Source organism: Ornithorhynchus anatinus, chromosome 10, assembly GCF_004115215.2.
Source record: "Ornithorhynchus anatinus isolate Pmale09 chromosome 10, mOrnAna1.pri.v4, whole genome shotgun sequence".
NCBI lineage: Eukaryota > Metazoa > Chordata > Mammalia > Monotremata > Ornithorhynchidae > Ornithorhynchus > Ornithorhynchus anatinus.
Genome location: NC_041737.1, coordinates 57,437,240 through 57,464,254, shown reverse-complemented (window position 1 = coordinate 57,464,254; position 27,015 = coordinate 57,437,240). Strand labels below are relative to the sequence as shown.

The 27,015-nt window shown below is 57.2% G+C and overlaps 1 protein-coding gene across 2 annotated transcripts; it reads left to right on the top strand.

The window, feature by feature from the left end:
• Positions 1–14,750: 14,750 nt before the first annotated feature.
• Positions 14,751–26,191, top strand: CALCOCO1 (calcium binding and coiled-coil domain 1). Of its 2 annotated transcripts, none has more exons than XM_029074006.2 (15): positions 14,751–14,828; positions 17,553–17,728; positions 18,172–18,274; positions 18,553–18,743; positions 18,830–18,988; positions 19,408–19,556; positions 20,235–20,325; positions 20,996–21,151; positions 21,234–21,488; positions 22,144–22,269; positions 23,284–23,379; positions 23,584–23,692; positions 23,952–24,169; positions 24,604–24,710; positions 25,479–26,191. In XM_029074006.2, the coding sequence occupies exons 2-15, from the start codon at positions 17,579–17,581 to the stop codon at positions 25,633–25,635; spliced, it is 2,067 nt and encodes a 688-aa protein (XP_028929839.1). In that variant the 5' UTR covers positions 14,751–14,828; positions 17,553–17,578; the 3' UTR covers positions 25,636–26,191. The 2 variants fall into 2 exon arrangements, with proteins under 2 accessions (XP_028929839.1, XP_028929838.1); XM_029074005.2 differs by lacking the exon at positions 25,479–26,191 and adding an exon at positions 24,832–25,225.
• Positions 26,192–27,015: the final 824 nt, after the last annotated feature.

Genomic DNA, 27,015 nt, shown 5'->3' with positions numbered 1-27,015 from the left:
CCATAACTATTATTGTCCTCCTCTTCTACCCACTCTTCCTCCTTCCTTTCTTTCTCCTCCAGGAAGTCCTTCCGAATAGATCCCTTATGTCCCTCCTGGGTTTACCTCTCCTTTACTCCCCCCGCCACCCCCAAGGGATAATCCGGGTTTGAACTTGGCCCCCCTCTGGGTGCAATTTCTATCCCCATCTTCCCAACCTTCCCAACCCTTGACCCCGATGTCCCCCTTCCCCTTTCCTTTTTCAGGACTGCAGCAGGATGGATTGAGGTTAGACTTAAAGAAGGGCTTAAGGGAGGAGAGACACTAGAACAAGGAAAACCCTACCTCTTCACTGCCTTCCCCCCTGCCCCAAACACCCCAAATTGAGAAAAGGACCACTTGCCCCAGAAGCGAAAGGGGATGGAAGGAATGACCTCCCTTTAGCCGGGGGGGATGGGAGAGGGGGACCGAGGAGGGGAGAGGCAGATCTCTATACTTTTCCATTACTGACTCCCCGCCAGGAAGGAGAAGGGATGAAAATCCCATGTACTGTCCCTTCTCCAGAAGCAGCATGGCGTAGCGGATAGTCCCTGGGCCTGGGAGTCAGAAGGTCATGGGTTCCAATCCCGGATCTGTCATTTGTCTGCTGTGTGACCTTGCTCAAATCACTTCCCTGATCTGGGCCTCAGTTCCCTCATCTGGAAAATAATAATAATGATGATGGTATTTGTTAAGTGTTTACTCTGGGCCAAGCACTGTTCTAAGCACTGGGGGAGATACAAGGTCATCAGGTTGTCCCACGTGGGGCTCACAGTCTTAATCCCCATTTTACAATTGAGGTCACTGAGGCCCAGAGAAGTGAAGTGACTGGCCCAAAGCCACACAGCTGACAGGTCGCGGCGCCGGGATTAGAACCCACGTCCTCTGACTCCCCAGCCTGGTCCCTTTCCACTGAGTCACGCTGCTTCTCAGCTTGGGGACCGAATGAGAAGCAGCGTGGCTCAGTGGAAAGAGCCTGGGCTTCGGAGTCAGAGGTCGTGGGTTCGACTCCCGGCTCTGGCCACTTGTCAGCTGTGTGACCGTGGGCAAGTCCACTTCAACTTCTCTGTGCCTCAGTTACCTCATCTGTAAAATGGGGATTGACTATGAGCCTCACGTGGGGCAACCTGATTACCCTGTATCTACCCCAGCACTTAGAACAGTGCTCGGCATGTAGTAAGCGCTTAACAAATGCCAACATTATTATCATTATTGAGAGTGTGAACCCCACCTGGTACAGGGACTGCTTAGAACGGTGCCCGGCGCTGAGCCAGGGACTGTCTCTATCTGTTACCGATTTGTCCATTCCAAGCGCTTAGTACAGTGCTCTGCATATAGTAAGCGCTCAATAAATACTATTGAATGGATGAATGAATGAGAATGGCGCTTGGCACATAGCAAGGGCTAACAAAGACCATCATTATTATTATTTGCTCGCGTCCACCGCAGCGCTTAGGACAGTGCCTGGAGCATAATGAGCGCTTAATAAATGTCATCATCATTAATAGTCTCTGCTTTCGGCTTCGTTTCTGCGACGGTGTCATCGGCCAGCGGGGGCTGCAGATGTCCAGAACCACCACAGGGGGCAGCACTCGGCTCCATTTGGCCAATGGGGGGGGGGCGGGGACACCTGGGTTGTTGTCCCAGGTGCCAGGGAGATGCCCAAGTAATAATAATAATGATGTTGGTATTTGTTAAGCGCTTACCATGTGCCGAGCACTGTTATAAGCGCTGGGGGAGATACAGGGTCGTCAGGCTGTCCCACCTGAGGCTCCCAGTTAATCCCCATTTTATAGATGAGGTCACTGAGGCACGGAGAAGTTAAGTCACTTGCCCACAGTCACACAGCTGACAAGTGGCTGCCCAAGTAATCATAATCATAATAATGTTGGTATTGGTTAAGCGCTTACTATGTGCAGAGCACTGTTCTAAGCGCTGGGGGAGATACAGAGTTATCAGGTTGTCCCACGTGAGGCTCCCAGTCTTCATCCCCATTTGACAGATGAGGGAACTGAGGCCCAGAGAAGTGACTTGCCCTCAGTCACCCAGCTGCCAAGTGGCAGAGCCGGGATTCGAACCCATGACCTCTGATTCCCAAGCCCGGGCTCTTTCCACTGAGCCAGGCTGCTTCATCATTATTTTATTGCTGAATTGTAGTTTCCAAACGCTTAATACAGTGCTCTGCATACAGTAAGGGCTCTATAAATACGATTGAATGAATGAAAGGAAACGTGTCTGCCAACTCTGTTGGGGTGTACGGTCCCAAGAGCTTAGTACAGTGCACATAATAAGCGCTCAACACATCCCATTGATAACGATATATAGCAGAGCCTGGAATTAGCAAGAAGGGTGATACGGAGAGAGGGATCCTCCCCCTCTAGACTGTAAGCTCATTGTGGGCATAGAATATGTCTGCGTAGTGGATAAAACCCAGACCTGGGAGTCAGAAGGTCATGGGTTCTAATCCCGGCTCCGTCACTTATCAGCTCTGTGACCTTGGGCAAGTCACTTTACTTCTCTGTACCTCAGTTACCCCATCTGTAAAATGAGGGTTGGGACTGTGAGCCCCACGTGGGACAGGGACTGTGTCCAACCCGAATTGATTATATCTACTCCAGGGTTTAGTACGGTACCTGGCACATGGTAAGCGCTTACCAAATACCATAATTATTACTATCATTGTTCTTTTGTACTCCCCCACACTTAGTAATAATAACGATGGCATTTTTCTTCAACTGGAACCTAAGAGACAGAGCTGGAGTCCAGAACCCAGGGTAAGCCGAGAATCCTTGCTGATCTCCCAGCCTCCTGTCTCTCCCCACTCCAGTTCACACTTGCCTCTGCTGCCCAGATCATTTTTCTATAAAACATATTACCTCCCTCCTCAAAACACTCCAGTGGTTGTCCATGCACCTCTGTATCAAACAGAAACTCCTCACCGTCGACTTTAAAGCCATCCATCACCTTGCCCCCTCCTACCTCACCTCACTATTCTCCTCCTCCAACCCAGCCCTCACGCTTCGCTCCTCTAATGTCAACCTCCTCATTGGGCCTCCATCTTGGCTGTCTCTCCGCCGACCCCCAGCCCACGTCCTGCCTCTGGCCTGGAGGGCCCTCCCTCCTCAAATCCGAAACAATGACCCTCCCCCTTTTCAAAACCTAAATAGTAATAATGACGGTGGTATTTGTTAAGCGCTTACTATGTGCCAAGCACTGTTCTAAACGCTGGGGTAGATACAAGTAATGGGGTTGTCCCACGCGGGGCTCACAGTCTTAATCCCCATTTTACAGATGAGGGAATTGAGGCACAGAGAAGTGAAGTGACTTACCCCAGGCCACACAGCAGCCATCTCCTCCAAGAGGCCTTCCCAGCCTAAACCCCCTTTTGCTCAGCTCCCCCTCCCTTGCACGTCACTTTGATTGGCTCCTTTGCTCTTCCCCGCTCCCCAAAGCACTTATGTACATATGTATATATCTATAATTCTATTGATTTTTACTGGTGCCTGTTTACTTGTCTGTCTGTCCCCCTCTAGACTGCAAACCCACTGTGGGCAGGAATTGTCTCTCTTTATTGCTGAACTGTATTTTCCAAGCGCTTAGTACAGTGCTCTGCACACAACTGAATGAATAAATGAATGAATGCACAGTAAGCGCTCAATAAATTCGATTGAGGGAAGGAAGGGAGGAAGGAAGGAAGGAAGGAAGGAAGGAAGGAAGGAAGGAGGGAAGGAAGGAAGGACGGAAGGAAGGAAGGAAGGAAGGAAGGAAGGAAGGAAGGAAGGAAGGAAGGAAGGAAGGAAGGAAGGAAGGAAGGAAGGAAGGAAGGAAGGAAGGAAGGAAGGAATGGCAACTTCAGTCTAGAATCTGGAAGAGAGATCCAGGGCTTAGAATCCAGGGAATCCTGCGTGCCTCCACTTGAGACCTAGAACCAAAACTTGTCACCCGGAGGCCCGGAACAATGCCAGTGTAGGAAAACCCAGAATCTAGAACTGGAGGGTGAAGGGGGAGCAAGGGAGTCCTACTGCATGGACGCCTGTTGGTCTGGGGGCCTCCCAGAAGGGGGACCAGACAGGTGAACTGGATGCCTAATGACACTAATCCCATAATAAATGATGGTATTTGTTAAGCGATTACTACATGCCAGGCACTGTACTGAGCGCCGGGGTGGATACGAGCAAATCGAGTCGGACACGGTCCCTGTCCCATATAAGTCTCACAGTCTCAATCCCCATTTTGCAGATGAGGTAACTGCGGCCTAGAGAAGTGAAGTAACCTGCCCAAGGTCACACACAGACAAGCGGTTGAACCGGGATTAGAACCCATGACCTCTGGCTCCCAGGTCCGTGCCCTAGCCACTTCCCCACCTCCTGGTCGCAGAGAATCCAGCACTGGAAATAGGGTGGGGTCCACCACCCACCAATTTGGGAATCCTAGGGGGGTCGTACCCATCGTGGGGGAGGCGGAAGGGGCATGGAGGCTCAAGCTACAGCAGGAAAGACACCTAGGAGAACTCCGAGACCTCAGGCAGCGGGACGCTCGGAGGCTGCGGCCGGGAGGGCTCCCTGGAGGGCCGGGGGGGAGGCGGGGTGATGGGGGTGACCCCTCGGGAATGTTTCTCCAAGGACTAGGCCCTCCCCCACGAATGTGGGGAGATGGGCAGCTGAACCCGTCCAGAACCAGAACCAGAACCCAGTAGAGATTCCAGCAGGCCCAGATCCCCTCTCCGGGCCCCTCGACCCCAACCCAGCCTCCCCCAGGAAAGGCCCCAACCCCGACCCCAAAACAGCTCAAATGGGACAACGGCCGGGAGGGAGGGGGACCCCCAATTCCGGGGCAGAGACAGGGGAGGGGTGGACAGTGAGCAGAGAGGTGGAGGCCGGGGTGAGAGAAGGCGAGAGACCGTGTCCGGCCGACCCTCTCCTCGGCTTCCCCCGCCTCCGGGCGGGGGGAAGAGGGGGGTCTCCCCGCCCCCTCCTCCCCTCCAGGTCATGTTTTCCGTAATAACCTTTAATGCCTCTGGCCCTGGGCCAAATGGTTGCAGAGTTGCGAAGCGCCGGCTGCGTCAGATGGACGATGGAGGGTTGATCATCCTCTGGGGATCTCGCCGCCATCAAGCCGTCATTAATTTCTCTGAATTACAGCAATTCCAGGCCATCCTTTACGGATAGACAGTGAGAGAGACAGTTATACGACAGGGCTTGCTGTGCTAAGCAGATGTAGGAGAGATTGAGCTGTTCGATGAATACTAAATACACACTCCAGAGATGGCCCATTACGGATCCCTGACGGGGGAGGGGTCGGGGGGGGGGGGATGGCGGTTCCGTTCGTCACCCCCAACTCCCCCTCCCCATCCTGCAGCCCCCCTAGACTTGGGGAGGTCGAGGGGCTCAGCCTCCCCCCCACAGCAGTTCCCGGGTAGGGGTGAATCAGGATGGGGGGCATTAGGGGTCGGTCCTCCTTGCCCCCCTCCCAATCTGGGATGGAGGGGAGGACTAAACCGTCGTCATGGCGACGGGGGAGGCTCCGCCCGTGGGACCAAGGCTCCGCCTCCGCCTTGGGTCTGGGTGGGGCACGGAGGGAGGGATGTGGTCCCTCTCACCTCCCCCAAAGGCCTCGTCACCATGGCAACGAGATGGGATGGAGGGCCCTGGGTAGGGAGGATGCCCTGCTCTCTCCCCCCACCCCCTCGCCCCCATCACACCCTTCGGTCCCGGTGGGGAAACTAAGGCAGGGAAACCCGTCCGTAGGGGAGGAAGGGGGAGGGGGACCACCCGGATTGCAGAGCCCCCGCCCTGACTCGGGTCTCTCTGGGGTCATTTATTTCCACAGTCAGTTGAGGGGGCGCGATTTGACCGTGATGGGGCGAGGGGAGGGGGCGGGAGGGTTGGGGGGAAGAAGTTTGGTCTCGCATCCTCTCACCGTGACCTCTTCCTCCTCCTCCTCCTCCTCCTCCTCCTCCTCCTCCTCCTCCCGTCCTTCTCTCCATGCAAATCCTGAAACCCAAAAAGGAAAATCCATTCTCCCTACCGCTCACCGCCAAAACGTGGACTCATACGAGCAGAGGGGACAGGGAGAGGTCAATCCTACCCTTCATCCCACCACTGCTGTGGTCAGGAATGATCTCTTTGGTCTAACTCAAATCCCTCTGGCTGTAGTGGGAGATTTTTTAAAATGATATTTGTTAAACTACTACTGTGTGCCAGGCACTGTACTAAGGGCTGGGCTAGATCCAAGCTAATCAGGTTGAATACAGTCCCTGCCCCACATGGGGCTCAGTCTTAATCCTCATTTTACAGGTAAGGGGATTGAGGCCCAGAGAAGTGAAGTGACCTGTCCAAGGTCACACAGCAGACAAGTGGCCGAGCTGGGATTAGAACCCAGGTCCTTCAGACTCCAGGCCCCCTTTCCCCCCCCCCACCCCCAACCTCGCCCATTCCCGGAGCCAGCTGGAGGCAGCTGCTACAACTTGAGGGATTCAGGTCAGACCTAAGGAAGGACCCACACGCGTAGCTGTGGAAGCTGGGGGGCGGGAAGAGAGAGGTCGAGCGGGATCCCAGGACTCTGAGATTCCCGGGGGAAGGGGAGAGAAGGAATTGGGAAGAGGCGGGGCGGGGGCCACCGACTGACAGCTGTCACTCCAAGATTTTCCCCTCCCCTCTCTCATTCATTCAGTAATTCATCGTATTTATTCATAATAATAATAGTATTTGCTAAGCACTTACTATGTGCCAGGCACTGTACTAAGCGCTGGGCTGGATTCAAGCAAATTGGGTCGGATACAATCCCTGTCCTACTTGGGGCTCGCAGTTTCCGCCCCCATTTCACAGATGAGGTCCCTGAGAAGTGAAGTGGCTTGCCCAAGGTCAACCAGCAGACAAGTGGCCGAGCCGGGATTAGAACCCATGACCTTCAGGCTCCCAGGCCCGTGCTCTATCCGTTATGCATGGATATGCATATGCATTATGCATAGTGCTCTGTGTGCAGAGCACTGTGCTGAGCGCTTGGGAACGTACTCTACAGCAATAAAGAGTGACAGGGGGAGTTTAAGACCCCGCCCCCGCGCGTTCCATTGAGTTTTCCATTTCGCTGTCATTACCCTTGGCTTCGCCGAGATTTAACATATTGACTCTCGGGGCGGCAGAAAATTGAATTTTCTTCATTACGACTGTCTCCCGACAAAAGCTCTTCGTAAATCTTCCGCCGTTTCCAGCTCCCCGCGGCACCCGCCCCCCCCAGTCCCTCCCCCATCCCCTCAGCTCCTGGCCACAGCGCCTCGCTCCACGTGGTCACGCGCCCCTCGTCCTCTGTGCCCCCCACCCTTCCGGGGGACCCCTTAGCCCTTCCCCTGCGAGGAACCCCGAATCCACACGCTCACCTGGTGCAGACCCCACCCGGTAGGGGTCCCCGGGGGTCTCCGGGGGTCGGGGCATCCCTGGGCCCAGCGCTCATGTCCCCAAGACCCCCCCCAGTCCTACACCCCAGCCTTGGGTTTGGGGCAGTGCCTCGGCCGGGCCCCCAGGGGAAGGCAGGACTCCTGGTCTCACATCAGTGCCACCAGATTCCTCGGGCATCTCCCCCGCACGTTCGCCCACGTCGTTTCCAAAGTGCCCACCGGGTACCCGAGCGGGATCCGAACGTGCCATCTGAGTCTGGCAGGCTGAGCAGCGCTGGCTGGGAAGGCTGCCCTCTCCCCGGGCTCCTTCTGTCCACCCCCAGGGCCAGGGCCAGTCGGATGGGCAGTGCCAGCCAGCTCCTGCCCAGAGGGCCCGGCCGGGGCGGGAGACGGCGGGCCGGGTGCCCGGCATCTCCACCAGCCAAAATGCCACACGATCTGCGGCCGCTCAGCTGCCCCCTCCCCTTGCCCGGCATATCCGCCGGACCGGAGAGGGGTGGGGGTGGGGACTGAGGCCCAGGGGAAGGGGCAGGGGCAGCTGCCACTGCTGATCTTGAAGATCTCACCTCGACGGGGACCGCAAGGGGCATCTCGCTCATTTACCACCCCTCCGCGTCGCTTCCAACTCCCCTGCCTGGACAGACGGTCACAGATGGACATTAGGCCGACGCCGGCTGGACCAGTAAAAGCTTCCAGAATCGGAAGGCCTCCCTTATGTTTAGTCTCCTCATTCATTCATTCATCCAATCGTATTTATCGAGCGCTTACTGTGTACTGTACTAAGCGCTAGGGAAAGCATAATAGAACAATATAACAGACACATTCCTGCTCACACCAAGCTTACCGTCTAGAGGGGGTGCTTTAATGAGCGCTTACTGTGTGCAGAGCACTGTACTACTCTCCCAGTACAATAGAACAATATACCAGACACATTCCCTGCCCACAACGAGCTTACAGGCTAGAGGGAGAGACAGACATGAATAGAAATAAATAAATTACAGATACGGACGTAAGCGTTGTGGGGTCGAGGGGACAGAGGGGCAGCATCTGGGAGTGCGGAGGAAAAAGGGAGATGACTGGGAGAGACAGAAGAAGCTGGGAAAGACCAGCGGAGGAAAGAGGGAGGTGACTGGGAGAGACAGAAGAAGCTGGGAAAGACCAGGAGGGGACCATGGGGAAAGGACCAGGGGCTGGGAGAATTTCTGGGTATTTTGACATGAAATAAATGTAAATGAGCTGCACAACGCTAGATGAGAAGGCCCTAACCGTCCCTATTTTTCGGCTTTTTTCAGCTCACAATCCAGCTCCTCAGAGAGAGGGACAGCGTGGCCTAATGGACAGAGCACCGGTCTGAGTGCCAGGCACTGTTCTAAGCGCTGGGGTAGTTACAAGTTAATGAGGTTGGACACAGTCCCTGTCCCACATAGGACTCACAGTCTTAATCCCCATTTTACAGATGAGGTAACTGAGCCGCAGAGACTGTGTCCAACCCGATTAACTTGTATCTACCCCAGCGCTTAGTACAGTTCCTAGCACATAGTAAGTGCTTAACAAATATTATTTAAAAAAAGGGGAGGGGGACTCCAGGTTGAACCCTAGGATGGCAAATGGCCTGGGGGGCAGATTGCCCAATGGACAGACCAAAGACTCCCCAAGTCTGTTCTTGAATCTGCCCCTTCGACTTGAGAACTCGCCCCATACGGTTGCCACGGTGGCCCACCGGGCCATGGAAGTCACACATTCACTCATTCATTCATTCATTCGTACTTATTGAGCCCTTTCCGTGTGCCCAGCACCCTACTAAGCACTTAGGAGAGTACAATATAACAAGAAACAGACACATTCCTTGTCCACAATGAGCTTACAGTCTAGAGAGGAAGACAGACATGAGTGGAAATAAATACATGGCAGATAGGGACATAAGTGCTGTGGGGCTGGTAGGCAGGGATGAATAAAGGGAGAAATCAGGGCAACGCAGAAGGGAATGGGAGAAGGTGAAGGGAGGGTTTAGTCAGGGAAGGCCTCTCGGAGGAGATGGGCCTTCAGTAAAGCTTTGAAGCAGGGGGAGAGTCACTCACTGTCTGTCAGATTTGAGGAGGGAGGGCATTCCAGGCCAGAGGCAGGACGTGGGTGAGGGGTCGGTGGCAAGATGGAGGCATGGAGAGAAGGTTGGCCTTAGAGGAGCGAAGTGTGCAGGCTGAGTTGAAGTAGCGAGTCGAGATATCTCAGGTTCATGGGTTCAGGACCCAAGCAAAGTCCCCCCCTCCCCTGAGACTGTAAGCTCGTTGTGGGCAAGGAATGTGTCTATCGTTCTACTGTCCTCTCCCATGGGGTTAGTACAGTGCTCTGCACACAGTAGGCACTCAGTAAATACGATTGCATGAACAAAGTCAGGTGGCGGGCCACAGGTGTCCGCTGGAGAGGAGGTGGAGGGAGCAGAGAGTGGGGACGCAATAAGCACGTGGAACCTTAATCAAATCGGCCGGAAGATGGAAAGAAATCACATGGCCAGCCAGATAATCATAATAATTATAATTATGCTATTTGTTAAGCACTTACTATGTGCCAATGTACTAAGAGCTAGGGTGGATACAAGCCAATCAGGTTGGACACAGTCCCTATCCCACATGGGGCTCACAGTCTCAACCCCCATTTTACAGAGGGGGTAACTGAGGCAGAAAGAAGTGAAATGACTTGCCCAAAGTCACAGGGCAGACGAGAGGCGGAGCCGGGATTGGAAGCCATGATCTTCAGGCTCCCGGGCCCGTGCTCTAAACACTAGGCCAGGCTTCTTCCCACAGCAGATAGAAAGAAATTAAGCAGTTGGCAGAAGGAAATTGGGCGGCGAGGGGGAATGTCTTCTGGACCAGATGCATCCTCCCCATTCTTGAACCAGAGCAGGAACAAGATCCTCTCTGGCTATCTTTCTGGAGAAGAACTGCTCGAGCGAGGCCTGGAAGTATACCCCTCCCATCCCTGGACCCAGGCCCCATCCCCCAGCCCTGCCCCTTCCTCAGTGGAGTCTTCCTACCCCGGCGTTAAGCAAGGGACCTCAGAGACCCCAGGCCCCCAGGCTCAGGAGGAGACGCCCGGAGGCTCGGGACACCTTGGTCCCCCTTCCACCCGTGACTCAATCGCCAGACCTAATCTGAGTCGTCCCCCAGCCCATAAACCTGAGCTAATGACACAGTGGAAACCTGGTGGTGTTTTGTGAACCTCCAGTGACTTAGGGTTCAGGCGTGTGGGGAGACCGGCAGAAGAAAGGGGCCTCAGGTGTGTCACCAGGTTGTTTCTTTATTTGGCCAGGTTAAAAAAAAAAGAGGGGGGGGAGTGGCAGGAGGCAGTAAGTTTATCCTGTACGGTCACCATGGCAACAGGGAAAGGCTGGAAACACCCCAAAGTCAGGCGAGGAATCAGGCCTTCTCCATCCACCCCTCCCACCCCAAACAGCAATGTTCGGAACGAGGAGGCATTTGACTGACGCTGTGTGGTGGAGCTTGTTAAAGCCTCCTCACGGCCCCGGGAGCCAGTCGAGTCAATCAGTCAATCAATCGTATTTATTGAGCATTTAATGTGTGTAGAGCACTGTACTAAGCGCTTGAGAGAGTACAATAATAATAACGATAATTATAGTGCTTGGTAAGTGCTTACTATGCACCAAACACTGTGCTAAACGCTGGGCTAGATACGTTAATCAGGTTGAACACAGTCCTTGTCCCAAATGGGGGGGGGGGGTCACAGTCTTAATCCGCATTTTACTGATGAGGTCACTGAGAAGTTACAAGAGAGTTGTCAGTCCAACCTTCCCGACATCGCTGAAATCCGCCTTTTCCTCTCCATCCAAACTGCTGCTACATTAATCCAAGCACTCATCCTATCCCTTCTCGATTAGCGTGGCTCAGTGGAAAGAGGCCGGGCTTGGGAGTCAGAGGTCATGGGTTCGAATCCCGGCTCTGCCACCTGTCAGCTGTGTGACTGTGGGCAAGTGACTTCACTTCTCGGTGCCTCAGTGACCTCATCTGTAAAATGGGAGTGAAGACTGTGAGCCTCACATGGGACAACCTGCTTACCCTGTATCTCCCCCAGCACTTAGAACAGTGCTCTGCACAGAGTAAGCGCTTAACAATTACCAACATTATTATTATTACTCTATCAGCCTCTTCTCTGACCTCCCAGCCTCTTGTCTCTCCCGACTCCAGTCCACACCTCACTCTGCTGTCCAGTTCATTTTTCTACCAGAACGTTCAGTCTACATTTCAGGCATGTTTCCCTGACCCTCCGGGGGTTGCCCATCCACCTCCACATCAAACAGGAACTCCTTGCCATCTGCTTTAATCCCCTTGCCCCCTCCTACCTTGACTCGCTGCTCTCCTACTACAACCCAGGCCGCACAATGTGCTCCACTAATGCCAACCTACTCACTGTACCTCCATCTTGTCGATCTCTCCGCCGATTTCTCGCCCACATACCGCTTTTGGCCTGGAACACCCTTCCCCTTCATATCTGACAGACGATCACTCTCCCTGCCTTCAAAGCCTTATTGAAGGCCCAACTCCTCCAAGAGGCCTTCCCCCACAAGGCCCTCATTTCTTCTCCCACTCCTGCATCTCTTCTGCACTTGAATTTGCACTCTTTATTCAGCCCCATAGCACTTCTGCCCATAACCATAATTGATTTATTTCTATTCATGACTGCCTTCCCCTCTAGCCTTATAAGCTCGTTGTGTCTACCAACCGTTATATTGTACTCTCCCAAGTGTTTAGAATAGTGCTCTGCACACAGCAAGGGCTCAATAAATACGACTGATTGATTCCCAGACTAAGCCCCCCTTTTCCTCTATTCCCCCTCCCCATTCCTCCGTCTCACTCGCTTTGTTCTACCCTCTCCCCCGCCCCCCCACAGCACTTGGATGTATGTGAACATATTTATATTTCTATTCATTTATATTAATGATGTGTATATATCTAAAATTCTATTTATTTATATTGATGCTATTGATGCCTGTTTACTTGTTCTGATGCCTGTCTGCCCCATTCTATTCATTCAGTCGTACTTATTGAGCACTTACTGTGCACAGAACACTCTATAAGCGCTTGGAAAGTACAAGGTCAAGACAAGTACAAGTACTAGGTCTCCAAGCTGGAAAGTTCTAGACTGTGAGCCTGTCGTGAGCAGGGACTGTATTTGTTGCTGAATTGTACTTTTCAAGCACTTAGCACAGTGCTCTGCACACAGTAAGGGCTCAATAAATACGAATGAATGAATGAATGAATGAATGAATGAATGAATGAATGAATGAATGAATGATAGACATGTTCCCTTCCCAAAAGGAGCTTACGGTCCAGAGGGAGAGGCAGACATTAATACAAATAATAATCATATTTATTGAGCACCCACCGGGGCAGAATACTAACCTAAGCACTTGGGAAAGTACTATGACCCTCAAGGAGCTTACAGTCTGGCTGGGTAGTCAAACACTAATTAATTTACGGATTGAAGTGGAGAACGGAAAATCAGATAAGTAGAAGAGTAAGGATTCAAACAGTAAGGTGTGTGAGTTCATATTGTTTATTTGTTTGTTTATTGTATGGTATTTGCTAAGCACATACTATGTGCCAAGCACTGTCCTAAGCGCTGAGGTAGATACAAGGTAATCAGATTGTCCCACATGGAGCTCACAGTCTTCATCCTCCTTTTACAGATGAGGTAAATGAGGCACAGAGAAGTTAAGTGGTTTGCCCAAGGTCACACAGCAGACAAGTGGCAGAGCCGGGATTAGAACCCACATCCTCTGACTCCCACCCCTGGATTCTTTCCACAAAGCCACAGAAAAATCAATCAGGGGAGGCTTCCTGAAAGTGAGCTTTGAAGGAAGGCTTTGAAGCCTGGGAAAAAGCAGTGGTATTTTGAAGGGAAAGAATTCCAGCCAGGGGAGAGGGTGCGAGCAAGGGATCTGAGGCAGCAGAGTCAAGAACAAGGCCCTGGGAGTAGGTTAGTTTTGGAGGGGAACAAGTGCGAGCTGGGGTGTAGTGTGAGATCAGAGTGGATAAATCAAGGGGTTGCTGAGATGGTGTGGGGCAACAGGACACCAGGATCCCTTTCCCTGCTGTTCCTTCGCTTGTGGCCCCCTTCCTCCTTCCCTCCCAGAGCCCTATGGATCCCCGGCACACCCTCTCCCTGGGGATGGGAGGCAGGGGGTCAGCCCACAAGTTATATTTATAATAATGATGGTATTTGCTAAGTGCTTACTAAGGGCCAAGCACTATTCTAAGCGCTGGGGTAATAATAATAATAATGTTGGTATTTGTGAAGTGCTTACTATGTGCCGAGCACTGTTCTAAGCTTTGGGGGAGATACGAGGTAATTAGGTTGTCCCATGTGGGGCTCATAGTCTTCATCACCCTTTTACAGATGAGGTCACTGAGGCACAGAGAAGTGAAGTGACTTGCCCAAAGTCACACAGCTGAAAAGCGGCAGAGATTAGAACCCACGACCTCTGACTCCCAACCCCACTGGGCCACGCTGCTTCTCATTTCTATGCATGTCTGTCTCCCCCTCTAGACTGTAAGCTCATTGTGGGCAGGGAACGGGTCTGTTTATTGTTGCATCATCCTCTCCCAAGCTCTCAGTTTAGTGCTCTGCGTAGAGTAAATGCTCAATCAATACGATTGGCAGACGTGTGCTTTGTGATCCTCCAAATCTAGGGGTCAAAGGGCACCCCCGGACCCTCCGATCCTCAGAGGCCATGGGTTCAAATCCCTGCTCAGCCACTTGTCAGCTGTGTGACTTTGGGCAAGTCACTTCACTTCTCTGGGCCTCAGTTCCCCATCTGTAAAATGGGGATTACGACTGTGAGACCACGTGGGACAACCTGATGACCTTGTATCCGCCCCAGCGCTTCGAACAGTGCTTTGCACGTAGTAAGCGCTTAACAAATGCCATCATCATTATTATTATTATCCGACTATTGCCCGAGGAGGGCAGATTTGGCGGACAAGGCGATTTCTGGGGCTCTCCCGTCGCCCGCCACTCGAATCCCGGCCCATCTTCCTCCGTCCTAAACAATGCACGTTGCAATCCCCGCCCCGGCCACCATTAGCTCGGGCGGCCCCAGCCCTCGGCCGCCGAGCACCCTGGGAAATGTAGTCCACCGACGACGTTCCCTCCTCGCAAGCGGCGGCCGGCCGACTTCAACTCCCAGGGGCCACCGCGGCCGCCCGAGCCGTCCCCCCGTGCCGCGTTGCATGCCGGGACTCGTAGTCCTCCTCCGGCTGAGTCTCATGGGGCGAGGCCGACCTGAGGACTACAAACCCCAGCGGGCCGTGGGGCCTCCCTCCTGCCCCCTCCCTCCGCCCCCGAGCTCAGTCGTGTTTTTGTTATTGGTGAAAGGTGAGGGGACATCTGATACGTCGGTGGGGTAAGAGACTTTGTCCTAATTTTGTGGGGACGGGGGGATTCCTCCCTGCTGGGCCTGGAAGGAGGGTCTGGAGGGAGGCTTTTCAGGATTAGCTCCCCAGGCCTGGAATGCACCCTTTTTTGGAGGGAGGGCATCACTTTTGGGGGTGCTGGATTGGGGGGATCTCTGAGTTGCTTGGACCCCAGCTGACTCCATCTGGTCAGAGACCTAGTAAGGAAGGTGGGCAGTTTGGTGGGGGGGAAAACTGGAGTTCCCCCACTCCATTTTTAATCTCCAAAATCGGCCTTCCCTTTGCTCGCCAAAAAACAGGCCGACTGTGTATGTTGGAAGCCAAGTTTCCCTCCCCTGCCCAAAAAACGGGGGTGGGTAAGGGGTCCATGCCCACCCACCCTTGGAAGAGTTGGGGAGGGTCCCCCAGTTTGGAGGGGCCGCCTTGGAGCAGTCCCCCTGCCCTGGTGCTTCCAAATTCTGCCACCTGCCCCAGGGGCATCGCACCATTTTGCTCTGAGCCACATAGCCTGGGAAAAGTTCCCAGCTGTTGTGGGGTTTAATTGAGTTAGGGGAGGGGGGCTGTAGGGGACTCTCTCACCCGGGTCGTGGGAGCAAGACCCCTCCTCCCTCCCCCATGGGAACCTCTGCCCCAACAGGAGTGGGGGAGGGAGGGTGGGGAGGAAGCCCCTTTTCCTTTCATGGCTTGGGGTGGGGAGGTCCCTGTGGCTCCGTTGACTCCCTCCTCGGTTTGGGGAAATCCCCCAGACCAAGTCCCCCCCCCCACCTCCAGGATGGCCTCTGTGCTTGCCACCCGGCCCGGCCCCTTCCCCGTGTGTCGTGGGCCTGGAGGCCTGGGCACGCAAGGCTTGTGTCACTGTCTGATTGGCCACCGAGAACCTGCTGGTGACCGATGGGAGGGATTGGGCTGGGAGGCGGTGGGTGGGGGGGTCTCCCCGTCTGGTCCCGGCTTCCGAATCCCACCACCTGCCTGGTCCACCCCCGTCTCACCCCTTCCACAAAGCCCCCAAATAACCACCAGGCCTGTAAAGTACCGGGCCGGGAATCAGCCAGGAGAGGGGACCACCGCTCTAGGCAGGAGGGTGGGCTAAGAGAGCCCCCATCCTCAGAGACGCCTGGTGGGGATGAGACCCCCCTCAGCCCTCCAGTAACTCTTTGCCTGCCCCCTCCCCTCTGAACTCTCCCGCCGCTCTCCAAACACCCTCCTCACCCCTTGATCCCATCGGTCACTCTGCTGCACCCCAGAGCCGGCACCTTCACAAGCGACCGTTTTCCCCAGGATGACAGGATTCCAGCCTGGGGATACTTCCTAACCCCTTTCTGTGTCTGGGATATAGGCCAGGCCCCCCCAGTATTCCCGGCGGCCGGGGTGGTGGTGGGGTGAGGCGGAGAGAGGAAGGAGGGCTCCCTGCTCGCTAGGGAGGATTGGGGTGGGGCCCCCAACATTCCAGGCCAGGAATTCACCTGGGGACTGAGCTGTTCCCCTCTGATGATTATCAGCTCCTTGCTGCTCCCCAGATACAGCTGCGTGTCCAGCCGCCTCTGCCCGTGGGTGGTGTCCACAGCCCCAGGCCAGGGAACGGAGACACCTTCATTGTTCACGACCGGTTCTGTCCCCCAGATTTTAAATCTAAATCTTAGATTTAGATTTTTTTTAAGGGGGGGGATGAATCTAAGTGCCGGGAAGTTGGGAAGGGGTGGTGACGGGGGTCAGCCCTGGGCTCTGGGGAGGATTGGAGGCCGGGAGTGAGGTTGCCTGGGTCCCCCAGGTTGGTTAGGAGAGAAGGAAGGCGGCACGGTTTAGTGAAAAGAACTCGGGCTTGGTTATCAGAGGTCGTGGGTTCCAATCCCGGCTCCGCACTTCGGCCAAGTCACCTCACTTCTCTGTGCCTCAGTTGCCTCACCTGTCAAATGGGAATTAAGACTGTGAGCCCATCTGGGACAACCTGATAACCCTGTATCTATCCCAGCGCTTAGAACGGGCTTGGCACATAGCGCCTAACAAATGCCATCATTATTATTATTAAGTAAGGCCTAGAGCCAGGAGGAGCTGAGAGGGGGTGGAAGATGGGAGAGAAGAAAAGCCGGAGACATTGGGTAGGAGCATGATGGGAGCTTGGGAGCTGGAGGAGGACAAGGACACTTGTGTGGGAGGGGCAAAGACTAATAATAATGATAATAATAATAATGATGGTATTTGTTAAGCACTTTCTATGTGCCAGGCACTGTACTAAGCACTGGAGTGAATACAGGCAAGTCGAGCCATGTGGGGCTCGCAGTCTTATTCCCCGTTTTCCAGGTGAGGTGACTGAGGCATAGAGAAGTAAAGCGACTTTCCCAAGGCCAAGGAAGGGGCAGGAACAGGGTGGCCTAGTGGAAAGAGCACGGGCCTGGAAGTCAGAAGGATCTGGGTTCTAATCGCGGCTCCACCGCTTTTCTGCTGGGTGACTTGGACAAGACACTTCACTTCTGTTTGCCTCAGTTACCTCATCCTAAAATGGGGATTAAGACTGAGCCCTGTGTGGGACAGGGACTACGTATGACTCGATTACTTTGAACAGTGCTGGGCACATAGTAAGCACTTAACAGAAACCGCAATTATTATTATTATTCCAGGGGAGGGGTTGGGAGACCCGGTCTGCAAAGGAGTTGGGGGTGGGGCCGGGAGGGGCAGGGGCCACAGGCGGTGACAGGCGGGACCCCTCTGCCCAACAGGTCAGCGATCGGCTGCAGCGGGCAGCATGGAGGAGTCCACGGCCAGGCGAGGCCGGGGAGGGGTCACGTTTCTGAACGTCGCCCAGACCTACGTCCCCAACACCAAGGTCGAGTGCCACTACACCCTGCCCCCGGGCACCGCCCCCAACGCCAGCGACTGGATCGGCATCTTCAAGGTACTCCCTCGGTTTCCCCACCTCTATCTCGCAGCTCCGGGCGGCCCCTCCCCGTGAGCCCAGCGCCCATGGGGGTCTAGCGGTTGCAGAGGCCCGAGCCGTCCGTGGGCCTGAGGGAGGACATCTGGGGCTGTCCCGGATCGGGAGACCGGCCCTAGCGGGTGGAGGGGGATCGGACTACTAGACTTCTAGACCTAGATTTGGGGCCGGGGGGCCGGGAACCTGACTCCCAAGCGTGCCTGCATTGTTGACTCAAACGTTAATAGACGCTAATTGGTGCTTTGGGGATTTCCAGGCCGGTTAGTGTCAAAATACACAGACCAGCCCACACCTGTCCCTCCCCGGCGATGTCCCAGCCTCCCCCCCACAGCCGTCGTCGGCCCCCTCGATGCCCCCAGGGCCCCCCCACCCACCCCACTCCACGGTAACCCCCGTCCCCACAGGTAGAAGCAAACTCCGTCCGTGATTACCACACCTTCGTTTGGTCCGTGGTCCCCGAGAATACGGTTGAAGGAGGCCCAGTCCACTCCAGTGTCCAGTTCCAGGGTAAGTGATGGGTGGGATGGAGTTTGGGAGGTTGGGGGAGATGGAGATTTGGGTAGGGAGGCCCTATTTATTGAGCGCTCACCGTGTGCAAAACCCAGTACTAAGCTCTTGGGAGAGGAAATAGACACATTTCCTGCCCACAGCAAGCCTACAGTCTTGAGGGGGAGAGACAGACACTGATAGAAACAATAAATATTCATCAGCCCCAGGGATGGCGTGGGAACAGATTGCTGTGTGCGGGAGGTGGTCCCAGGTGTCCCCGTGGCCTGTCTCCGCAGCCAGCTACCTGCCCAAGCCGGGCACGCAGCAGTACCAATTCCGCTACGTGAGCCGGCAGGGCCGGGTGTGCGGGCAGAGCCCCCCGTTCCAGTTCCGGGAGCCGCGGCCCATGGACGACCTGGTCACCCTGGAGGAGGCCGACGGCGGAGGCGACATGCTTCTCGTGGTGCCCAAGGCCGCCGTCCTCCAGGTGCGGGGGCCCGGCGGGAGGACCGGGAGAGGGATGGGGAGTGGGGGGGTCTCCCCGGCTCACCTCGGACGCCCTCCCCGCCCCAGACTCAGCTGGACGAGAGCCAGCAGGAGCGGAACGACCTGATGCGGCTGAAGCTGTGGCTGGAGGGGGAGGTGGAGGGGCTGCGAGCCCGCGTCCAGGAGCTGCAGGAGGAGCTGGAAGCCACCCGGGGGGAGCAGGCCGGGCTGGCCGACGAGCACCAGGTGAGAGGCCCCCTCCCCACCACGCCGTGGCCCCTCTTCCGAGGGCCGGGGAGGATAGAGCACGGGCTCTGGACTGACAGGAGGACCTGGGTTCTAACCTCGGCTCTGCCACGTGTCTGCTGTGTGACCTCGGGCAAGTCACTTCACTTCTCTGGGCCTCAGTTCCCTCACCTGTAAACTGGGGATTAAGACTGTGAGCCCCACGTGGGACACAGACTGTGTGCAACCTGATTAGCTTCCCTCTACCCCAGCGCTTAGTACAGTGCCTGGCACATAGTAAGCATTTAACAAATACCATAAAAAAAAGATTGTAAATGCTCTGAGAGCCACCAGGGCCTGCGACCCGTTCCCTCCCCTGCGCCAGTTGTTCGCCATTTCTCTGTCCCCCGTGCCTCAGTTTCCCCCGGGGACTCCCCCAGGCCCTGTCCCGTGCCCACAGCGAACTGGTGGAGGAGCGGGCCGTGCTGAGCAAGAGGCAGGGGGAACAGGCGGGCCGGATCATGGAGTTGGAGGGGGACATCCAAGCCATCAACGAAAAAGTCCTCGCCAAAGAGGTGGAGCTGGATAGGTGAGTGCCCCCTCCCCTCTCCCCCCGCCCCCAGGGGCCTCGTGTCTGATGCGGAAGACCGGGCATGGATACGCGCACGCACATGCCTGTGTGTGTAGAGACACGGAGTCAGTCGATCGTATTTACTGAGCGTTTGCCGTCTGCAGATCACTGTCCTAAGTGCTTGAGAGAGTACAGGAGAACAGTAAACAGACACATTTCCTGCCCACAACGAACTTACAGACCTGGGGGGTGGGGGGAGACAGACATTAATAGAAATAAATAACAGATACAGACTTAAGTGCTTGGGGGCTGGAGGGGGGATGAATAAAGGGAGCGAGTCAGGGCGACGCAGAAAGGAGTGGGAGAAGAGGAAAGGAGGGCGCAGTCAGGGAAGACCTCTTGGAGGAGATGGGCCTTCGATAAGACTTTGAAGTGGGGAGAGAGTCATTGTCTGTCGGATATGAAGAGGGAGGACGTTCCGGGCCGGAGGCAGGACGTGAGCGAGAGGTCGGCGGCGGGATAGAGAAGATGGAGGGACAGTGAGAAGTCTGGCCTTTGAGGAGTGAAGTGTGCCGGCTGGGTTAGACCCCAGAACCTTCAGCCGGAAGTCCAGAGTGCGAGATCACCCTGGGAACCCGGCTGCCTGGGTCCTGTTCCCCCCACCGTCTCCTGACCCTCCTCCCCACCCCCCCGCAGGGTCAGGGGCACCGTGAAGGGACTGACGCGGGAGCAGGAGCGGCTGCAAGGGCAACTGAAGGAGGAACGGGCCGGCCGGGAGCAGAGCGAGGTGAGCCGGACACCTGGGACCCCCACCCCACCCCCATCACCCAGAGGAACAGCGTGGCCTAATGGAAAGAGCCCAGCCCTGGGAGTCAGAGGATCTGGCTTCTAACCAGGTCATTTCGTTCACTCAGTCGTATTTATTGAGCGCTTACTGTGTGCAGAGCACTGTACTAAGCACTTGGGAGAGGACAGTACAACAATAGACACATTCCCTGCCCATGAGGAGCTTACAGTCTAGAGCGGGGAATACAGGCATTAATATCAGTAAGTAAATGACAGATACGGACGTAAGTGCCGAGGGGTTGGGACAAGGGGAAGAACAAAGGGAGCGAATCAGGGCAACACAGAAGGGTGTGGGAGAGGAGAACTTGTCTCCCGCGTGACTTTGGACAAGCCACTTCCCTTCCCTGGGCCTCGGTTCCCTCATCTGGAAAATGGGGCTTCGTCCTACGAGCCCCATGTGGGACATGGATCCTGTCCACCTGGTTAACTCGTATCTACCCCAGAGCTTAGTACAGCTCCTGGCATATAGCAGGCGCTCATCAAATACCGTCGTCGTCATTATCGTAACCCAGCCGGGGCCAGGGGGCGGATCCCCAGGGCCGGGAGCCGGAACGCCTGGGTCCCGTCCCCAGAGCCGGGGCTGACCCCGGGCCCCCGGCTCCCGGTTCCAGGAGGAGCTGCGGGCGTCGCAGTTGGAGAACCGACAGCTGAATTCCCAGCTCCGCGAGGCCAAGGACCGGGAGGGCCACGCGGCCGCCCAGACCCAGCGGCTGCGGGAGGAAGTGGGCCGCCTGCGTGACCAGCTGGACCAGGCCCAGCAGCGGATGGTGGGTGAGCGGCCGGGCGGCCCCCGGGGAAGGGTCCGGGGAGGGTCGTAGCCGGACTCCAGCCCCCTCCCCTCCTGCCCAGGCCCAGGTGGAGGGGCTGAGGGAGCAGCTGCGAGGGACCCAGGACCTCCTGGCGTCCAGCCAGCAGAAGGCGGCGCTCCTGGGCGAGGAGCTGGCCGGGGCGGCCGCCACCCGAGACCGCACCATCTCGGAGCTGCACCGCAGCCGGCTGGAGGCCGCCGAGACCAACATCAAGCTGGACGACCTCACCCTGCGCTGGAAAGAGGACAGAGGCCAGTGGAACAAGGAGCGGGCCAGCCTGCTGCAGAACGTCGAGGTAGTCGGGGGCCCCCGGGGGCCCTGGTGGGGCCGGGTCCGCGTCTGAGGTGGAGCGTCCTGGGGCCCACCCGCCTTCACCGTGGAAAAGCCAGGGAGGGATGGCGGACCTCCCCGGCATGCTCCACTCCTCTCTTTTGTGGCACCTTCCTAGCGTGCCCCACTCCTCTCCCCCATGGCACCTTCCCAGCATGTTTCACTCCCAGCCACCATGGCACCTTTCCAGCCTGCCCTACTCCTCTACCCCATGGCACCCCACGGCACCTTTCTAGCGCGCCCCACTCCTCGCCCCAGTGGCGTCTTCCCATTGTGCCCCACTCCTCTCCCCCATGGGACTTTTCCAGCCTGCCCCACTCCTCTCTCCCATGGCATCTTCCCAACATGCGCCACTCCTGACTCCCAGAGCACCTTCCCAGCACGCCCCACTCCTCCCCCCGGCACCTTCGCCTCCCGCCCCACTGCTTTCTCCACGGTGCCTTCTCATCGTGCCCCTTTAAAATCCCCCCGGCGCCTTCCCAGGATGCGCCGTTCCGGCCTGAGGGTGGACCACAGCGAGCCAGGGGAATGAAATGAGCGGGTAGGTGGGCAGGTGGGGGTAGGATCCCTCAGCCGGTGGTGCCCCGTTGCCCTCCCCGCTCCTCAACGTTCTCCTCCAGGCCGAGAAGGACAAAATCCTGAAGCTCAGCGCGGAGGTGCTACGTCTGGAGAAGGGTCTGAGGGAGGAGCGAAGCCAGCGGCAGGGCCTCAAGGCCGAGCTGTCCCGGGAGAGAGACTCCAGCTTGGTGAAGTTCATTCATTCAGTCGTATTTATTGAGCGCTTACTGCATGCGGAGCACTTTATTCAGCGCTTGGGAGAGTACAATAACAATAGAGAATACAGTAGAATACAGTAATTATTGTAATTATTGAATACAATAACAATAACATTCCCTGCCCGCGACGAGCTTACAGCCTAGAGGTGCTACCCACCCAGGGACCAGCCATCCCCATCAGTCATTCACTCGTTCGTATTGAGCGCTTACTGTGTGCGGAGCGCTGTACTAAGCGCTTGGGAGAGGACGATATAACAGTAGACACATTCCCTGCCCACAAGGAGCTTACAGTCTAGAGGACGAGACTGACATTAACAGAAATAAGTAAATTACAGATATTCCTCATCTGGGGCTGATCCCGTCGGGCTCTGCGGACCCCACAAGGTTTCCTTTAGGGGGCCGATGCCCGGAATGGGGAGAGGGAGGAGTCTCCTCTCAGTCAGTTGTATTTATTGAGCGCTTACTGTGTATATAACAGACCCATTCCCTACCCACAGTGAGTTTATAGTCCGCAAGGGGAGACGGTCATGAATAGAAATAAATCCCGGGTGTGAACGTCAGTGCCGTGGGGCTGGGAGGGAGGACGAATAAAAGGAGCGAGTCAGGGCGACGACACGACGCAGAAGGGAGAGGGAGGAGAGGAAAGGAGGGCTTAGTCGAGGAAGGCCTCTTGGAGGAGGCGTGCCTTCAATCAGGCTTTGAAGCGGGGGAGAGACATGGTTGGATAGGAGGAGGGAGGGCGTGCCAGGCCAGAGGCAGAATGTGGGCGAGAGGTCGGCGGTGAGGCAGACGGGGATCGATCTCTCTCTCCCTGCACCCTGGGTTGGGGGCGGTTCTAGGCTCTGGGTTCCAGAGTCGGTCCCCTGGGTGAGGAGCCTTGTGGGTCCCCGTCCTCCACCGTGGGCTTCCGGGTCGGGTTCCCTCCTGGTTTCTGATTCCGGACCCCGGGTTCTAGGTGTAACCCCACCCCCTCCCGCCCGTCAGGTCCAGCTGTCGGAGACCAGGAGGGAGCTGAAGGAGCTGCGGTCAGCTTTGAGAGTGTTCCAGAAAGAGAAGGAGCAGCTGCAAGAGGAGAAGCAGGTTGGGGGGAGGGGGAGTCGGACGTGCGGGTCTGTGTGTGTGCCCGCGCCCATTCCGTGGGATGGGGGGGAGGGAAACAAGGTGTCCAAGGTTCTAGCTCTACAGCAGAATGGGGCGGGTGGGGAGGTCGAGGGCGTGACCCCCACCTCCCAACCACCCCCGCCCCCCACCCCGGGCCCGATCCCGCCGCCCCTTGCGTCGCAGGAGCTGCTGGATTACGTGCGCAAGCTGGAGGCCCGCCTGGAGAAGGTGGCCGACGAAAAGTGGAGCGAGGTGGCGGGCCCCGAGGACGAGGAGGTCGCGGCCGAGCTGGGTCTGTCCACCGGGGCGGGCCCCTGACTTCCTACACACGGTTCCCCTCCCCCACCCTCCTTTCCCAAGCCTCTCCTCTGCCTCAGTGTACCCCCTTGTAGCTGAACCAGACTGAGCCCCTCTCGGGGTTGAACTCCGCCTCCTCCTGGAATTTTCCCGGCCCCTTTCCCATGGCCCCACCCCTTTCCTCTGAGGCCCCGCCCCCATCCCGCTAACACTCACCCCCTCCACCCCCCACGTCCGACCCTCACCTCCCCCAGGCTGTCCGGACTCAGCCCTCACGGATTCGGAAGAGGACGAGTCGCCAGAGGACATGCGACTCCCGGCCCAGCTGAGCCCCTACGGGCTGTGTGACCGAGGCGACCAGGCCCCCACGCCCCCCGGTGCCCGGGAGCCCACCCCCCGAGTGGTCATCAGCCAGCCGGCCCCCATCGCGGCCCAGATCAAGGGGGCGTCAGAGGCCAGCAGCTCCGACTCGGTGAGCGGAGGAGAGAGGAGTCCCGTCGGGCCTTGCCGTCCCCTCCCTACCTTAACCGCCGGTCCCTACCTCACGGTCGGGGGGGCTGCCTGATGCCACGGGCCAGGCCGGTCTCTCCTCACCCTCGGGGGGACCGGGGGCGAGCGGTCAGCCCGGGAGGAGGGCAAACGGGCAAGCTTCTCCCTCTGCCCTCCCCGTTGCACCCCTCGGGCCTCTCCCCATCTTTCCCCGTCCCCCTCTCCTCTATCCCCTTGTCCCCCTTCCCTTTCCCTTCCCCTGCTTCCTCTCGTGCTTCTCTCCCAACCCTTCACCCTATGTCCCCCCTTCCCCCCCATCCTCTGACTCTCTCCTCTCCCTTCCCCTGCTCCCCCTGTGCCTCTGCCCCCTCTGCCCCCCCGCCCTCACCTCCCCCGTGCCCGCACTGCCCCTGCCAGGAGGCGGAGGACGAGAAGGCCGTTCTGATGGCCGCCGTGCAGAGCGGGGGCGAGGAGGCTAGCCTTTTGCTGCCCGAGTTGGGCTCTGTCTTCTACGACATGGCCACGTGAGTCGGAGGGGAGGACGACGGACGGGTGGCCGGGCGGCAGGATGGTGGGTGGAGGAGCCCCGGACGGACCCCCGACCCACGCCCCTCCTCCCCATAACCCGCCTCTGTATCCTTCTAGCACCATCTTCCGCGGAGCCCACAGCGCCCTGCACCCCCTCTCTCCCCTCCCGTCCCCCTCCCCCTCCTCCCCCGCCACCAGGTACGTGCCCGAGAGGAGGGAAACTGAGGAAGGGGACAGGACCAAATGTCCGGGCAGCCCCTCCGGGCCCCTTGGCCTTACCTCCTGCCGCCCTGGTGGGGGTGGGGCTGAAGCAGGGGGTGACCCCAGGTTTCTCTGCCTCTCTCCCAACCCCCTCCACCTCCCTCCTGGCCCTCCCCCCCTTCTAAGGGACAGGGTGGGGGCGGAGCTAGCTGGGGAACTGGAGCGGCTGGCCCCGGGGCTGGAGGAGAGATGATGAAAGATGCTGCCTCTGTCACTGTCAGCCTCATTAGGTTGCAGACGGAGACTGGAGAGGAGAGTGGCGTGGGAGGGGGAGAGAGACGGGGGCCGGGCCGGGGCTCCGGGACTCTGGGCCGGTAGATCGGCCGAGGCCTCCCGGGTTCCGGGGTAGACCCTGTCCCTCCTTCTCCCACTGCCTCCCCCTATCCTCCTCCCTCCCTCTGGCAGAGACCGGGCCAGGATTGAGGAAGGGCGGAGGGGGCGAGCTAGGGACCGGAAGGCGGGGTTCTCCTGACCTCCCTGCCCTCCTCTCTGCCCCTCCCCAGCGGCTACAGCGGGGGTCCCCCGTCGCCCCCGTGGCGAGAGTGTCCGGTGTGTAAGGAACGATTCCCCGCCGATGCGGTCGGAGACAAGGAGACTTTGGAGGAACACATGGACAGCCATTTCTTCTTCAGCACCCAAGATCCCTTCACCTTTGAATGACGCCCCCCAGCCCCAGACAGGGCCGGCGGCGAGGGCTACCCCAACGGTTTGGGGGGGTGGGAGTGGGTGGTGGGGACCCCGAAGGGACCCCCCGAGCCCACCCCTACTCCCCGCCAGCCGCCAAACCCCTCCCCTGCTCCTGCCTCCACTCCCCGTCCCCGGTCATTTTTATTTAGGGCCGTCTGCCTGGGGGCGGGGGAATGGATGCGATGACCTCTTGGGATTGCCTTCCAGGGAACCCGCTCTGATTCTGCCTCCATCCCCCCACCCCCCGACTCCCGCTTGGCCGTAGCGTTCCACATTGGGTCTAGGAATTTTCTGAGCTGAGACCCTCCCCCTTCCGGCTGTGTGACACCACGCCACCCCCCTCCCCCCCCCCCCCGGTCTCCCTCCACCTTTTCCCCCGAACCCCGTTTGCCACCCCTGGGGTCGGGGGAGTCTTGCAACCTCCTCTCCAAGGAATGAAAATGCATTTGTGCCTTTGGCGGGGCGGGGGCTGGAGAACCAGGCGCACCTCCCCCCGCCCCTCCCCTCCCTCTCCCCCGGAGCTGGATCCGGCAGCAATAATTGTGTGTGTGTGTGTGTGTGCGAGCGCCCACGAGTGTGTGTGTGTTGTGTGCATGCACGCCCCCACTCCCACCCCACCACCTCCGCCACGCACCATGTAGTGTGGACAGATATTTATACAACGTATGTACAACTATTCTAATAAAATGATTTCTTGCCAAGCGTCGAGTTTGGTCCTCTTCCCCGGAGAGGGGAAACGGGTCAACCCCGCCCTCCGTTTCTCTCTCCCCCAAACCCCAAGGAGAGAACGTGGCGATCGATCAGTCGTATTTATGGAGTGCTTGCCGTGGGCTGAGCCCCGTACTGAGTGCTTAGGGGAGCACGATAGAGCGGTCGGTAGGTCCCCCGCTCGCCGGGAGTTGACGATCTAGAGGTGGGGGATAAACGTTAAATGAGGGACAGATGATAGGGAGAAATGGGCTGTGGGGTTGAGGGAGAGTGAATAGAGGCACAAGGGCGAGGGTGACACAGAAAGGGATGGGAGAAGACAAAATGAGGGCTTAGGGAAGGCCTCTTGGAGGAGATGTCCTTGGGTTTCACCAGCCGTGTGTCGTGTGTGAGCTAGGTGGACGTGGGAATATACCTAGTTGCGTGTTCGACTTGTCTGTGTTTCTATATATAGGTGTTTGTGTACCTACGTCAAAGCGTGCGTGTACCTGTGTGTGATCATCAATCGGTTAGTTTTTCTGAAGGGCTCATTTGGGACAGTACAGTGAAACGGAGTTGGTGGACACATTCCCTGCCCACCAGAAGCCGACAGTCTAAAGGGGGAGATGGACATTAAAATAAATTCAGGGTATGTGCCTACGTGCT